We start from the raw sequence: 17,471 nt of genomic DNA, 5'->3' as shown, positions 1-17,471 counted from the left end.
AGAACCCCAGACCAACACAGAGCGACGGTGGCTCGACTTAATAAGACATCTGTATCTCATTCAACACCTCCAGACTGGACACCAACTGTGTCAAATCTACACAATGAGCCAAACGCAGGTTGGGCAGTTTTTTCCCACTTTAGAATGCAGCAAGTTTGAATAAGGAGGTGGCAGGATGCAACTCGCTGTTGTCTGATGGAGCCCATGAAACAACCTAAACAGAGTTCTTGTTATGAGAAGATGCTGTGGCTTGTTGTCAGGGTTTATTGCCCATTAAACATGCTCTGGAGCAGTGGTTCCCAACATTTGTGATGAAGCAATGTCTACTTGTCCCATCACCATCTGTTGCATATGTATAGTATATAGGATAGAGTGCCAATACTTTTGTGGTACCAACTACAAGTGTCTGTAGAACACGTTCAACCTTCTGATTTAGGTAAACTCTTTGTATGGCTGCTTGTCTCACTCAAAGTTTTTCAGATGAAAAAGTGTTTTGTAGAGAATTATTACTCAAAGAAAGTATTAAGTATTGGCACTGAAACTTTGGTATTGTATCAGCACTGTCTTACTCTGTTATCATACATGTTCAGTATTTCACAAGAAAAAGCAACAGATTTGACAAACATCATAATTTTGTTTAAAAGTAAGATTTTCATCTTTCTTATATTAATTTAATCATTAACCACTTGGGCCCTCTTAGATTTATTGTAGGATCCATTTGAGGGTCCAACAGTTCCGAGTTAGAAACCACTGGATTAGAGGAACATCTTGGGAAAACAATAGAATATTGAGTTGCATAGTTGCATAGTAGTGTTTTTGTGGCATGAGGACGAAAGTATGGACTTTCTTTAAAACAAAACGTGTTTTCGAGATAGAATAAGAGACAATACACAGGTGGTCCAAGGCAACCAAACACGTTTGAGCGATTACACAATGTCCCTTTCAATGCCAAGTGGTTGGTTCATCTCCAAAAGTGAGACAGACAGTAATAAACAGGTGCTCGTTGGTCCCCTGCTCTGTACTGGAGAGAGAGAGGTCTGTTTGAGTGTGTCATGTGGCTGAGGCTGAGCCCGGGCCAGGGAGTGGGGTGTGAGATTGCTGACATTCCTGGATACTGCCGCCTGGACCCACCTAATCCCCCTTCACTCCCCCATGCAGCTCTCCTCTCCTTATGAGCTGTGTGTTAAAGGAGGCCTCTCTGCCATCTTAGCCTCTGCTCCTTGCCACTCTCTAAATCAACCATCCTCATTTTAACTTCACTCTACTTTTCCTTGGAATGATTTTGTTTGGTCTCTCTGACCCCTCTTTCTCTGTTTGTTACTCTATCTGGCCTTTCTCTGCCTTCCCAGTCTCCCTCATGTTGCCTCTTCTCTGATAAGTGGCCCTAAGGACACACTCAGCCCGTGTGTGCACCAGGCCTTAGCCTAATGGAGTGAGATAAAGCGACTAGAGTACCACTCATTGTGCGCTTTTTATGACAAGGCAAGACCAGCAAATTACTGATTCACATTTGCATAAAAACTTATGTTACTGAATTAGTGTATTTATTAAATATATTATTTTTATTTGTATGTACCATTCCCTCAGAAACCAATTGATTGAATGTTGTATGGTTTTCTTTTGTAGTCTTGTATTGATATTTTTGATTGGATACTTCTCTTTGTCAGACAACAGTTACTTTGTAACATTTGACCATTTAAATATTCAATAATTAAATCAATTGGGCACCCAGATAGCTCAGTGGGTAGAGCGGGTGCCCATATGTAGAGGTTTACTCCTCGACGCAGCCGGCCCGGGTTTGAATCCAGCCTGCGGCCCTTTGCTGCATGTCACTCCGCCTCTCTCTCCCCTTTCACATCTTCAGCTGTCCTGTCCATTAAAGGCCTAAAATGCCCAAAAAATAATCTTAAAAAAAATTTAAATCAATTATCTTATTTATTTAATTTCCTTTTTGATATTTGTATGGAGAGAAGAGACCAAGTTAGTAAACAGTATGGTCTTGTATTATCCATCCCCTCCTTTTCTTTTAAAGTGAACATACACACAACCAGAAAGTGATAAAAACATAAAATGGTGATGATGATGATTATAATTATAATTATAATTATAATAATAATAATAAGTTGTTTTGGTTATTGTCAACAAATCTAATAATTAAAAAAAAAAGGACTAAAACCAGTAATGCGTTAGTCCATCTCTAAATACTTTCTGACTTGTGGCTCTCAGTCTCAAGCCCATTGGTTCCTACTGATGTAAATATTTTTAAAACAATTGTTCACAAATATATTATTTAATTTATACAAAAGTCTCGGCTTCAAACAGCTGAGCATCACACATTTTAGCGAAGTTTATTCAAACAGGAGTCAATTGGGCATTTGTTGGGGACGTTTGATGTACTAGTGACAGCAGGATGGTGCATGTGGTATGATTTAAGCTAAACTACAGTGCCCATGTTCATGGTAACAAAACTACATATCACCTAGTGCAACATTCTTTAGTGTATTTTTAATAGTTTTTGGACAACAACAGACATTTATGAAACAGAGGAATAAGCTATATCAATCTTTAGCTACACAGACAATACTTTTGTAGCATAAATTCAGTGTTTGTTTTGTTTTTTGTTGAAAATAAGAAAAATATAAAATATTGCCGGATGTAATCTTTAAAAACACATGGGAAACAACATCATAAATTGCTAAATAAATTGAGTAGAAGAGAAAAATGAATCAAACTCTCCCAGTAGAGACAACACTAGTCAAGTACTGGCATGTACACAGAAAGTCACAAGGCTCTTAAAAGGTGATATTAATAATAATAACAACCCAAAATAGTGATTACTTACTTTCTAACTTTGAAAATACCCATCTCTCTGTACAGTGGTAGACCAGGTAAAAAATTAGAAAAGCAGGCTATAAACTGTTCCAGAAACTGGTAAGCACTATTCAGTAATAAGACAAAATGGTCACTCCAAAAACATTATATGAAAGGCCTCTATTAATTCAAGTTGAGGACTTTCCATAAGAACTCTGTACTTTTCCAGGCTTGTGGAAGTATGGAAAAGTAGGGAGTTCTCATGGGGAATCCTGAATGAAAAAGGGCTTTTCATATGATCAAAGTATCAATAAGTTATAAAACGGATGATTTCTCCCAGGATATGGTTAGCTGAGGCAGTGAGCCACTTGGATTTGTATGTGTCTTGTCAGTTTAGTGAGTAGATAACCTAAACAATAATCACACTTACTAAATGTATGGCATTTGCATTTTCTTGAAGGTTAATGTTTTGTTTCATAAAAGTGCATTCATTTTTTTAGAAACGTAGAAGCTTTGTTTCCAAATGATTTTCTTTCTCACTGATTTATGTTGGGTGGAGCTACACGTAACAGTAGTAAGTCTACAAACACACATGCTGCTTTTCTCTGACAGAGGCAGCTGGAGCGGGGTGAAGGCAGTCAAGTTTAATGAAATATAGCAGTTTAGAGTTCAAAGGCGCCACAGTAGGGCCTGTTAAGGGTAGGCCGCGTGATAGAGATGTTTCCAGAAGCTTTAGGACGCTGGAGTAATTTCTCTCTGTTCCTTTCCAGTTCTTTTGATGAGGGGTCGGCATGAGCCTGTTGTTCGAGGGCCATTAGCGAAGGAACCAGATTCTCGGCAAACAAGCAGCAATTTTATTCTTGTGATTCTGCTTTAATCAGATAGATATCCTGGAGCATCTTATTCTCTTTACCTCTTTCTTTATATTCCACCCCCTGCCACTGTTACCTAGTCCCTCATGTCACCCAATAGCTCCTCCTGTACCATTCCCACCACCGAAGCAGTTGCTACTCAGCCCACATCAGATGGTGCCGAAGAAAGAGCCATTGTCCTGGCTGGTCTTACCCAGCTCTTATCTATTGATTGGAAAGCCGAGAGGGCGAAATGACAGGTATTGATTACCACATTGGGTGAAATGGCTGGGCAGGACGTCTGGAGAGGTAAGAAAAGACGACATTCTTCACCCTCGGCTGCCCCTCTGCTGTCAGAACAGCCTCCACTGCCACTCCACATATCCCGTCCCCTTTTACCCTGTCACTGCTCCCCTCCCTCACCTCACCTCCTTTCTTGATTTGCCAAAGTGCCCTCCCCCTCTCTCTCACTGTTTTATGCCGATTTTTATCTCTGCTTGTGAAATGTATAGCCAAGTGCAGCAGCAGGCTCTGAACAGAAGCTCTGGCCTTTCACACACTCCCCGAGCTGCGGAGTCCGCCTCACCTCTTGCCTTCACGCAACCTCTCCAGTCTCAAGTAAAGTCACTGACTCTGGATTTGGTTTCAAGCTTTCATGTAGTTTTTTGGTGCATTTTCTTTCTTTCCTCTGGTGTTACTTAAACCCAACTTACCTTTTCCATCCATATTGTTGATTTGTTTTATATAAGTGTTCATGATGTTTTATGAGATGCATGATGAATATTTTCCTGAAAGCAGAGGCTACACTAAACTTCCTCCCTTATGTTAGAGGTCTGTCTGCTCTTGTATGGTCTGCTATGCTTACACAGTGCTGCTGAGTAGGAGGATGCATTCTCCAGCTTCTATCTGTCTCTCTGCCTCTTATCCTTTTGTAAATATTGCATATTGAAGGCACATTCACTCACACCAGTGTTTATCTAAGAAATATATCACTACAGTCTGGCAGTTTGCAAAAACCTTTTGATGCACAAGAAATTCTTGGAGTTGGCTTGAGATTAAGGACCAAATCCTTTTTATTAGATGATGTTTACAGTGTTGTTTGAACTATATGCTGTATTGGGCAGACAGTGTTGCGTGCATTATCAAGTTGTTCTCTTTGCGGTTGGTTAAGTTCCAGGTGTTCGCTATTGGAGCGGCTGTCAGCAGTAAGCCAACCCTTTATTGACTTGTTTGTAATGACTAGAAAGACCAAAGCACTTTGTATGGGAAGAAAAATGCAAGTACACATTATTACAAATCCACAGGTGTTTTGTGAAAGAGAAAATAAATGAGGACAGAGGTGCCAGCACATCTGAACATTGCTCATATCTGGCAGCCTTTGTAGTCTATTTTTTTTCTTCTTTTTTTTTAAATGTATTTCTTTCCTTGCATATTTCCCTCCACGGATGCCTGCTCTTTAGATCAGCAGTTCATTAACCCGCTCACAAGGTTTTGTGAAAATGGCTATACTTAGTCTAAATCACAAGAATGCCTCTTACTGAATGTGCCCCTTTCTCTTTAAATAATCCATCACCAAATTGAGCAAAGAAAAACAGAGCTAATTCTGAGAGTCGCCAGGCCTCCTCCTCCTCTTCCTGCGCTATGAAAGATTCCATTCACACATGGAGTTTGGCTATAATAAGGAGCACCATAACAAGGCTGCAATATGGTCATGTGTATCATTTTCCATTTACAGAGAAGCTAAGAACTCCAACAATTTGAGTCAATAGTCTGAAACTTACATCAGATTGTCATAAATCGATAGATTCCCATTCTTCACAGCCTCCTTAGAGGAACTTAATGCTAAGTTCAGCAACACAGGAAAGCGCCTCAAAAGACTAAAGCTTAAACAGCAATGAAAAGTGCAGCTATGTATCTTACAATCAAGCAGATAACAACAGAACAATTTTTCTCACAATTGGATTTTCTTTTACAGAGGGCCTCTGTGTATAATATCTGAGCTTTCAACTCCAAGGTTAAGAGAACCTGTCCCTGAGAGGGAGGAGGAGGAGAGTCCTTACTAAAGAAAGGATGTGGTCATGCACACAGAAAAAATAGTTATTAAGTTATTCAGGCGATGTCCTTGATTTCGGCACCTTTTCATGCCTTGTTTTTCAAAAGGTCTTCAAAGGACTTTTTAAGAGCGGAGATGAAGGGAGGAAATCATCCGTTGCACATTCCTTGCACTTGGAGCACCGTCCAAAGTCGTCTGGAGTAGTTCTGAATAACCTAAGTTCAAGATCACGTAGACCTTTATCACAATTAAAGGAATAGTTTGATTTAATTTGGGAATTATGCTTGTTTTTGTAATGTTTTGATTCCCCTTAGAGTTAGTGAGATGGAGCGTTGTATCGACCTTCTCAGTTTACTCAAGAGACAGAAAAAGCCTATTCCCCAAAATTTTGAACTATTCTTTTAAACGATTAATAACAATCACATGGCAAAATAAAAAAGTATGTTTAAAGACAATGCAGTCTACCAAACAAGCAAACCTAGCCAATGTTTCCCTGCAACACCAACATAAAGCCATCTGATCATATAAATACACTTTATATACAAATACAAAAAAACACTTTAATGTTAAGAAGCTTAAAAAGACATTTACACAAGGATCTCAACTAGAAGGCAGGGGTTGAGTGTACAATAAATGGCAAATGCCCTGCAAACAACACTGCAGATGGGTTTTGTAGTGCACTGTTGAATATTTAAACAAATGGAAAAGAGAACTCAGAGGTCCCCGTGTCTCTTTTCGTTTTCTTGGGGGGAATATAACTCAAGAAATGTCCTTCCAGTTTTTAGAAATCTTTGTTTGACAGAAGCAGTGCCTATGCTGGGTTAATATGTTGTGACATTTAAGCTTAGCTAAACCTTTGACATGAATCAGGCCTTGTTGTTCTATGTTAGTCCCCTCCGTCAATCCAGAAGGAGCAAGTCCGGAGAGATAACTGAAGCCTATTTGTTCAAGATTTGGCAGAAATGTATTTGTGTTTTTACAAGGCGATTCGGTCTTTTAGGATCAATTCAGTCCATATGAGCTCCAGCAGCCCAAAGCCAACGCTGTGACCTGTTTGTGTTACTTTGAGTCTGTAGAGTCAGAAACAGTGAACGCCTCTGTTCGGCTTTCCTGGTAGCAGAGGAGTCAGATATGGGCCAGCTGACAACAGCCAAAAAAACTGTGGTCACGTTTTCTACACAGACATAAACAATGACACTTCCAATTTCCTGTGCATGCGGTGGACCAGAAAAGGCCATCCACAGTGAGGAAGAAAAACTTTGAGTTTGTGTGTGTGTGTGTGTGTGTGTGTTTGCAAGGTTGAGAAAGACAGAAACAAAAAAGGAAGGAGGCTTTACGCTTTTTTATAAATGTCACTTTTTCCCTTCTGAGTTTTTTTGGCATGCCTTATAAATCATTCTTTTTTTTTTTTCAAATTTTTTTTAAAATGAGTGAGTCCAGCTTTTTTAGCATTGAAGGTCACAGGCCCAGCAGTCCAGATGTTTTTACCTGCAGCTACATCTGTTGGCAATGTGATAAATAAAACAGCCAGATGGAGTTACCTGTGTCACCTTCCCCCACTGCAGCCCCATCAGTATAATGATCTTCTTGTTTAACATATCTGTGAAATGCACTAATGGTATGTGTGTGTGTGTGTGTGTGTGAGTGTGTCTGTCTGTGTGTTAGTGTGTCTGTGTGTGTATGTGAATGTGTTTGGAGAGGCCATGTATACTTAAGCTCCCCATTGTTTTTACTACTACCAGACTGGCCATTTGTTCTGAGGCACAGACGGTGTACTTTTGCGGGCTGTTGCTGCCCCCCCCCCCCCCCCCCCCCCCCCCCCCCCCCCTTTTTAGTCAGCCAATCTCCCGTTCCTCGTCGGTGTCTAGTCTGCTTAGTAATTCAGAGTTTAGTTTAGTTTTGGGTGGTTGGTTAGTTGAACACTGGGGCTGTGCAAGCAGCAGCACAGGCCTCCTCACACCATCGCAGGGTGTTTTGACCTGCTCCACTTCACCAGATCTGAGGGAGCAAACCTGAGCCAATTAAGAGCAGGGAGAACAGGCTGCTGTCCGTCTCACTGTGCCCGCCCACCTCATCGCTTTGATCTCTTGACTGCAAAACCAGAGCCAGAAAGCTTTACCCTCTCTGTGCAGGCAGTGGACAACCGGGCTTGTCCAATTATTACAATCTGGTTTCAACAGCTCTGGGTAATCAAACACAAAGATGACAAATGACCTCTATCTTATTCCCTCTGCCCACATCTGAGCTGTTTTTAGAGTTGTTTTTAGTCAGGGAAATCTGGATACTTTATTACATTTGCTGATTCCAGTACACAATATTTAGACGAGCTGCAATAGCAACTTGTTGGTACACCATTCTATTTTTAAATATTTTTGAAATTGCTTGACATAAAGGAGACGCCTCTCTGACTATACCTAAAAACTAAAACTGCTCATTCAGGCTCATTACTATTATTATCTATTACTACTATAGATACTACTACTATTATCTAGTCATTTTTCCACTGACATGCCTAATGTACACGCCCCATTGTTTTACCCGCAACTTAATAGGTGAGGTGAGCTTCCACCAAATTTCTTTCTAAAAAGTTTGGTCGTTCTCAATGGAGACTTAAATGTAATGCTGTTGATATCAAAAGTTCCCAAACTAGGGAAAGAAGAAAAACCTTGACCTTGGAAACAGGAGTTGGTTAAACAATTTCACCATAAGGTCCATTCAGCAGCTGCTCTGGAGCTTTGAATGAATGTCGCGGTCTTCATTAGCAGAATGGAGTTTTCCAGATGTCAAGATTTTTTTTGTAGATGTTCAAATAGAGCCCGACTGATAAAGGATTTTTAAGGCCGATACCGATATGAACATGTGGTTATGTAAAAATCTGATATGCCGACATATAGGCCGATATATATTTAAAAAATCCAGAAATGCATTACAAAACATAAACAGATTACCCTAACATTAGTTATTTGTTGTTATTAGTGAGTTCTCACTAAAACAATATGATATTAAACAGAACAGAGCAACATCGAAATATATTAAAGTTCTGATAAATAAAATGTATAAAAATACAAACCTGAGATATAAAACTTAAGTCTTTTGAACAAAAACAGAATAACAAAAACAAATCAGTGTTGCCAACAGGGACGTTTTAGAGGGCCCTCTGGTGGCCAAACTATGCAACGCCAACCCTAATAATGTTGTCCGTTTTTATTTTTTAAATATTAATTTATCAGAAACATTTATTTGCCATTATAAATGATTTTGATCAATGAATTAAAAAAAAATGGCTATTATAAATGGCAATACCGATGGATCAGGAAATGCCTAATATTTGTTATTGGCTATTATTGGTCAGGCTCTATGTTCAATTTTCCATTCCTATGAGCACTTGAAGGACTTCTCGTCCATGTTGACTTCAAAATTTAGAGATTAAAGGATTAAAGATCCAGAATAGCTAATGAATGGAACTTGTGGTGGGATTCCGTTTCCCTAATAGAAAAAATAATGCTTTGTTCTAATCTTTGCTGTTTTTTTCTTCTGACTTTCTGCAAATTGTACCACTTAAGATTATGAAAACCTAAAAAGAAATCATAACTAGAAAAATCCCTCTTTGACTGAACTGGTTTCAGCATGGTTTAAAGGGGTCTATTGGCTGTGAATCACTGGTTTAGACGATGTTTCACCCTGACAAAAATAAAATTGCAATGATTACTGTATACTATACTGGAATGCCATCTAAAATATTATGATCAGCCCCAGAAACCTTCATTTTTCATTCTCACCATTATTGTGTTTCTGTGTCCTCAGGACCTCCACGGGTGTCTGAGAAGGTTGCTCACAGACAGATGGCCCGGCTCGGGAGCGCCCTTAAGCTGCCGTGTCCAGTGGAAGGAGACCCTCCACCCCTCATAATGTGGACCAAAGATGGGCGCAACATCCACAGCGGCTGGATCCGTTTCCGTATGCTCCGCATGGGCCTGAAGATCAAGGAGGTGGAGGCAGATGACACTGGGACATACATCTGCAAAGCAACCAACGGCTTTGGTAGCGTGAACATCAACTATACCCTCATCGTCATCGGTGAGTGCAGATGGAGTTGTGTGTGTCACATTAAACTGTTTGTAAAATATTTTGCTCGCGTTCCTGAGATGAGATCATTTAGGGTTGTGAATGTGTCAGTCTTGTTAAAAATTCCAGCTTGGTTCAGCATCTATTAAAAACATGAAGTCACCTGTGGTAACTAAAACCAGAGATCATGGCCGTGAGTCACTCTCCCCTGATTTGTAAGATCAAGACCACATCATCTTCCGCAGTGGTGAAGCTTTAGTTGTAATACTTTCCTGGAGTCAAAAATCTCACCACAGTTCAAATGTTAAAAGACAGCATCACTAACAGAGGTCAAGGTCTAAAACAAGTGGATCTATGGAGTTATGGTTGATCCTCTCAGCTATTATATGTGTTACAGCCCCTACCTCTCCCTGCCCAAAGTCAACAGCGGCATAGGATATTGTTTCATACTACTTCATCCTCTGTGACTCAAATGGATCTCAAGCTCTTCCTTTACCTTAGGCTATACTCTGTGGAGGCAAGAGGTCTGCAGCTCAGCAATAAGAAACACATTCAGTGTAAGAGTGCCGGTTTGTCTTCAGACTCTCTCACAGCTCTTGAATTGGGCCGGGAGGATTAAGCCACAGTTTGACCCAGTGTGTAACTCGTTTGTTCATGTGCATACAGTGCATTTCCTCTGCACTAGAGCAGAGCATGATGAATGAGCGGAGTGGAGCGCAAAGGCTATGTTTAGTCTAATTACTCTAAGATGCCTAATTAGGGCCAGAGTCTGTGCGCTCGCTCTCTCTCTCGCAGGAGGAGTTGCAGCCTGGTCTTGTGACAGCCAGGCTTCAGAAGAAGAACCATAATCAGGCAGATGTGGAAAACACAGAGCACTTCAGAAAGCAGTGCTTTTTGTAGTAAAACGTGCTCATGAGTCTAGACCAAAGTTTATTTTAGGGTCCCCCTCAATATGAAGTTGCCAGTTAGTTCAAAGAGAGGGTGTCTGCTGATTGTGCTAAAATGAAAGGTTGGAGATGGAGGCACAGAGCCAGCTATAATGTCAATGTTCAAACTACAGTTTTGCTATATAGTATTAAAGTCAGATGTGCCTTTGTCTGGGGCTACATTGAATTTTAGGAGAATTCTGTATTTTTTATATACACTAAATACATCTTTGTGGAATCAATCATGTGAAGGACAACCACTATGTAATTTTAAGTCGGGTTCAAGACTCTGTTGATTGAAGACAGTTTTGGTGCATATTAATGTGATGGAGGATTTTCCGCTGCAGAAAGTAAATGTAGATTCTTGTGGGGAGTGGAGTCAATTTGTATAGAAACAAAAAAGTAGCGTTATAATGTCATAAAGGGTCTCGGCATTATTACAAGACAACAAATTAGAAAAGGCAAGATTTTCTCATGATTTACGTATGCTCATTGTTAAAACATCTGAGTTTGAAATAGCTGAAATGCTATAGTTGTAATTGAAGTGGCAGTCAAAATACAAATCCTGAAATAAGTTGAATTAGCAGTTAAAATAGAAGTGCTAAAATATGTACTGTAGGATGTGTCAATTGAAGTGAATATCATGGAAGAAATTAGTGCAAGTTCAATAATCTATGAAACAAAGGCAGTTAGACTGTTGGCTTAAGTGTATGCACTGAAAGAATTTGGAGAAAAACGTATGTTGAACCTCCCAAAAAAAAGATGTTCAGAATCAGGAGAATAATACGAGAATGAGATTTCATTGCTGAAGGAAAGCGCACTAATGAATAAAGCAGATACAAAAGTGACAGACCCAGTCAACAATAAAAGGAAATGAAAAAAAAATATGTCCGGTTTACATGAGGTATGATGAAATGTAGATTTTTCTTAGGTCCCAAAATTTTTTCCAAAGTACCATTTGATCTACTGAGCATAGACTCAAATCTGAAGCTTCTGCTACTTTGCAATGAGTCAAAATAATAATGGATGCCGGGATCACACAATCTATAATAACTGGAAATGCACTTATTGATATATTTGGTATTTCAAATTTGTCCTCGAATAAACATAGACCAGGAGACAAAGGAATTGCTGAACTAAACCACGCACTTAGGACTTGACTCCGGATGGTCTGGTGGAGGTACAGCTCATCATCCAGGTTCCCATTTCCATTCTTAGCTACTGTAACTAGGTGGTGTACGTTGGGGCTGAGCAAAAGGAGATACAGAAACTTAGTAGTACCTCATGAATTTGGAGAGACCAGAAGTGCAAGGAACAGGTTAAACCGTGTTTATCTGCAAACAATGGCATGCCTGGCTAACAGCTTTACTGTAGCTAACTACCTAGAGTAATTTAGTGAAGTAACTTAACCGAGATTTACTTCCAAGGCCAAGAGTTTGTATATCATTAGCTTAGGAACCTTTGAGTATATAGCATAGCATTCTATAACACTTTCTAGAATTGTTGTAAGTTATTATTTCATATAAACCAGAGGAACAGAAATTTGTTTGTGCTGTGACATTCTTAGAGTTCTTTGTAAACCGGGAAAGAGGTTGCATAAACACAGGCAAACACAAATAAGGGAAAAAGGGTCAATAAGGGTTTCCCTTACCACTGAGATCTTTAAACACATGACAGCCTATTTTTTTTAAACACATTTTGGAATAAATACTGCTCAGCACATGGAATCTGTTTTTGGATTAAATATTGATTTAAAGATGGGAGATTTTGATAGATTACAGATTACTACATTCAAACATGCAATTAATCTTGGTGATAGATAAAAATGTTTTCCCTGCGGTGTGTTTATCTGACAGATAAATTATCTGGTTTGGCTTCTGCTGCAGTGCGGCTGAGTGAGAATGAAGACTTCAATAAAGACAGTTTAAGACGGATGTGAAGAAGCTGGCAGGGACCACGGGGAGATCAGTTCAACCTGACTGCATGCATTGCTCCCACTTGGTGATTACGTTAGGGAAAAAATACCATTGAAAGTTCAATCATAAGCCTTTTTTTATCAGGGTTTTTGCCCTTTAAGGTAAAGAGACTTTCTAGGCTGTCTCTTAATCCTGATCTGGTTTGTTCCATTTCCTAGTTGTCCTCTGGTGGTTCTGAGTGTGTGACAGACCGACTGTAGATATTCAACAGCCAGACTCCAACTCAAAAGCACAACCCCTTCTCTCTTTCTGCTCTCTTGTCCATCATCCCATTAGACACTGGCGGGTCATCCCTGCAGTTTGTTTTTATAGATAATTGTTCCATCAAAGCTGCATTGCCTTCTGTGTGCCTTCTTGCCACAAAGATTAGGGGGCCTCATTGTCAAAATACGTTCAGAATTTAAGTCAGCCAAATAGTCTGCAATTATCATGAGCAACACTTTCCATTAGAATCACCTAATTGTTCGCCATTTAGTTGAATGCAGTTAACTGCAGTGGCCTGCTGGGAGGCCTATTATGTTGCTCAAAAAGATCAGAGGAGAGAGATTATTTATTTGAGATACTGTAAATGAGGGGTAACTCCCAGCATAGCTTCACATACAGTATCCATCATGTAAGTTTATTATTTTTACTAGATCACAGAATGAAAAAGTAGGAGAAGCAACTGCAGTCAGTTATGGTGCCAGTCAGGGGAGAAGGGTCGATGAAAACCTGGCAGCTTCAAGTTCAAGGACCAACATGGAGAGCATAACATTTTAAACATTGCCCAGGACCCAGCAGAGAAGCCAAGCAGAAGAAAGACAGTAAGATAAAGAGACAGCGAAGACGTGGAGTGAGATTGGAAGTTAAAGAGTGAGGGGTTTTGCAGTGTGATGTAAGGGGGTGTGTGTGTGGGGTGGGGGGTTCCACTTGGAGAGGTATCCCATCTGCTAGCGGACAGCCTGTCCTCCCCTGAGCTATCTGAAGAATCTTGTCAGTCAGTGCAATATGGCGCCTCCCCAATCCTTCCAGCTGGCTGTTTGGGCCCTGTTTGGGGTGGTCTCTTGACAACTGGCCCCATCACTTCTCAGCAACCCCACCAGGACAGGCCAATGCATGCAGCAACCTCTCTGTCCTCAGCTGCTCAGTCTACAGCAGGCTTCATATATTAGCATTAACATGGGATTGTCATATTAACATTTATAGGATTGGATTTTAATGTTTATGTCTGCACAGATAATATATTACAGGGCTAATACAGGGCTGACGGCACTCATTATTTCTACATGGAGATTTTGGCTCTCGCGGCACATTTTCATTTCGCAAGATTTGGCAAGATCATGACCAGATTTAGGTGGATGGAAGTTGGCTGATTGCATTTTAAACAATTTAATACTTTCACCAGCATTAAGAATGCACTTTTAATCATGACTTAACTATCCGTTTGCATAACAATCCTTGGATTTATTTTTAAAGTGCATAAAGAATTTTTATTTTTGTTTGATCACTGATTCCATAATGAGTTGGAGCTTTAACTTTCTTTTCAGTACACAAGTAGGGCCTCTCATATATTTAGAGGCCTCTCTGTCAATACTCTTTTATTACTTATTTTATTTTTCAATCTTCCAAAAATATCAAACGTATGGCAGCCATGAGATGTCATGATAACTCGCCCCTGTCGGCAGTTTAGTGAGCCAATATTGTGTAAAGACAATAGTGGTAAGGGAAAGCTTTAACAGGACAGAGGTATAAAGGGTGCCATTGTTCCCTAGGATTGCCTAAAAGTAGAGAGGAAATAGATTCAGGAAAGAAAAAAGTCAAAAAGAAAACCCCGGCAGTGTGGGACCATATTCTGTTTGGATTGGGAGGTTCAGGAACCGGGAGGAATGTGGAGAGCCCAAGTGAGCAACAGAGAAATATTTCTTCCAGTGAAGGCTGTTTTTTAAAGGAATGGGTTATTATAGTTGGCCAGTTAAACCCCTTCAAATAGCCATGACATCATCACTGGGCTTGGTGCTGCAAGGGACAAACAAAGGAGGGTTTGTACCCAGAGAACCCTAGAGAGCTTTGAGGGTTTCGGGGGGACTCCGAGGGAGGCAGAACAAGGGGGTTAGAAGTCACATCTGGCCTCTTTACCTGACCCAATCAAACCCTGAGAGGGAATCAAGTGTGCCAAACTGCATCTAGAAAAATCCAAGTTGAGGCTGCACTCAGTGTACTGCACTGAACTCAAAATCACAAAGAGATACAAAAGGTAAAGAATTGGCTGGTAGTTTTTCCCATTTTGAATTGTTATTAAAACATACAGTTTACCTGGGTTATTATTCTGTCTTTCCCTTGACCTATGGTTGGCAAGTTTGTTAGAAACGCTGAGAATGGCTTGGACTACTTTAAGTGAATTGACAGCTCAGTATTATCATATAAAATCATTTAACAGCAGTCCGTCTTCAATAATCATCTGCTTCATGTCTCTTCCTGCACAGAGTGGCAGATATTGGTGAGGAACCCATTCTGCTCTGTTAATTCATCAATGCTTAACTCAAAAAGTCGATACTCATCACAAATCGCCGATTAGGTTTCACTCATTTTATTTTCTCTAAGCCCTGTCTTAGCTCCGCTGCATGATGTCAGCCTATGACATACACTCCACAGCTGTCTCCTGGAACTGGGCTTATGAAAACTGATCATATTACTTCTAAATGCTACAGAGTATGACCTGAGCATGCACCCCTCTCAGAGGAGCCTATCTATAAATGCTAAATTTACTATGATGGAGCCAAGAAGACTTTGCTGGGCCTGTTTGGTGTTGGGTCACTGCCATAGGAGCTGTGACAGTGAGACTGTTGACAATTGACAATGGGATTCTAATGGAAAGTTAACACAGACTTTAGAAGTATCAATATACCTAGAATTCCATAGCGTATGCACACTGCCCTTAATATTGCCATACAAACTAAAAAAAGCATTCATAATAGGGTTGATGATAAATTACTGTTTAAAGCTATAGTGCAAAACTATTTAATAGTAATGAACATTCGTTAAATTCAAGCCATTGCTAAATGAGTCGGTTAAAAGCTAATTAAGCCTATCAACTCCACAAAACACTCTGTATTACCCAGTATGGCTATGTTTACAAAAGGGTGTAGTCTGGTGACTTTCGCCCGCAGAAGCTCGTGCGATGCGTTTTATGTCACCACCGAGAAGGAAAACAGCAGTGTTCAGCTTTGGAGAATAAGACAACACAACAATTACAAGATAATCACCTGTTCTGAGAAATCATCATCATCGTTATCATCGTGTTTTTTTAATCATCTGTGTCCTCTTTGATTCTTTGATTTGACAAACTAGCAACTACTAGCACTTGCGTGGATGAGGGGGGGGGGTGGTGCTTGATCAGAAGACAGAAACTATGCACTATGCCTCAGATTAATGTCAATGCTTAATACATAAGCACAATTCTGTGCCTCAAGATTTACTTTATCTTCACTGCAAAATAACACCTGACTGTTTGATCGGGACTCAACTGTTGACTAACTGTTGTCCTGCTATGTTGACAGATGACTCGGGTTCTGATAAAACGGGGCCCGGGGCGGCTGGTGGAGCAGAGTCTGACCAGGGCACTGATGGCTTGGCAGAAAAACTTGGTAAGAGCTCTGTTGGCATGCTACAAATGGTGCAGTGGTATATTAACCGAACCATCCCAGTTTTATCCTATTTATTACATATCTAATCTAAATCTTTTGCAAACCATCCTGCTGTGTTTTGAGATTTCTGGAGGTATTTTTCTTCTGTCAGCTGAAGTAATGTGTCCACTGATAAGTTAAGTAACTACATTTTTCCTCTTCTGTCCCATAAAGTGCGTCCCCGCTTCACCCAGCCTGCTAAAATGAGAAAACGGGTGATAGCTCGTCCTGTTGGCAGCTCAGTGCGGCTCAAATGCACCGCCAGTGGAACTCCTAGACCGGACATTGTGTGGCTGAAGGACGACAGACTGTTGACGGAGCAGGAGGTCGGCGAGGGCCGTCAAAAGAAGTGGACTCTGAGTCTGAAGAACCTGACGCCAGAGCACAGTGGCAGATACACCTGCAGGGTCTCTAATCGGGCTGGGGAAATCAACGCCACGTACAAAGTTGAGGTCATACGTGAGTATCCCACAGAGAGGCTGAGCTGTACACATACCAAACATATTAACCTGGAAGTAGTCATGCTAACAGATGAGGCAGAGCTGATTAAATTAAACGATTACTGCTGTTTGTGGATTATGTTTGTGATCCTTCATACATGGCTGCAGTAAATTAAAACAGCGTAGTCTCGGGCACTTGGGTAGTTCACCTGGAAGAGTGCTCGCCCGTATATATAAAGGCTCATTCCTCAACGCAGAAGCCCAGGGTTCGACTCTGGCATGCGGCCCTTTGCTGCATGTCATTCCACCTTTCATGTCTTCAGCTGTCCTACACAAATAAAGGCCTAAAAGTGCCCAAACAATTATGTTAAAAAACAGCAAAATCTCTGTATAAGTGGGTCTGATTTTGACTCAGTAAGAACTGTAACCTTTAAAAAAAGGAGTAGGTAGATCTCTCTGCTCTACCTACTCCTGACGTCTGATTGCGATCAGCAGGTCTCATTCATATCCTTGCTGCATGGATGAATGTGCTTGTGTAATCATGTATATGAGAAGCATATTGAGGAAGCGGGCTTGAGACTGAGGGCTTGTGCCCTGGTGTTTGCACAGGGGGGAGAGAAGGGAGACTGTTCAACTCAGAGACCCTCCACCCAATCTGGAGCTGATTAAAGCCCAGCTGTCTGCCAG

General features: G+C 40.6%; 1 protein-coding gene across 1 annotated transcript in view; it reads left to right on the top strand.

The window, feature by feature from the left end:
- The window catches only part of LOC117936046 (fibroblast growth factor receptor-like 1), a 28,803-nt gene that overhangs the window by 8,380 nt on the left and 2,952 nt on the right, over positions 1 to 17,471 (top strand). Inside the window, exons 3-5 of the mRNA XM_034858819.1 lie at positions 9,520 to 9,792; positions 16,219 to 16,305; positions 16,519 to 16,803. Coding sequence (XP_034714710.1) covers positions 9,520 to 9,792; positions 16,219 to 16,305; positions 16,519 to 16,803 — 645 coding nt within the window. The remainder of the gene's footprint in view (positions 1 to 9,519; positions 9,793 to 16,218; positions 16,306 to 16,518; positions 16,804 to 17,471) is intronic.

The sequence above is a fragment of the Etheostoma cragini genome, chromosome 20, assembly GCF_013103735.1.
Source record: "Etheostoma cragini isolate CJK2018 chromosome 20, CSU_Ecrag_1.0, whole genome shotgun sequence".
Classification (NCBI taxonomy): Eukaryota; Metazoa; Chordata; class Actinopteri; order Perciformes; family Percidae; genus Etheostoma; species Etheostoma cragini.
Note: the sequence above shows the minus strand (reverse complement) of the source record. Positions and strands in the feature narration are given on the sequence as shown.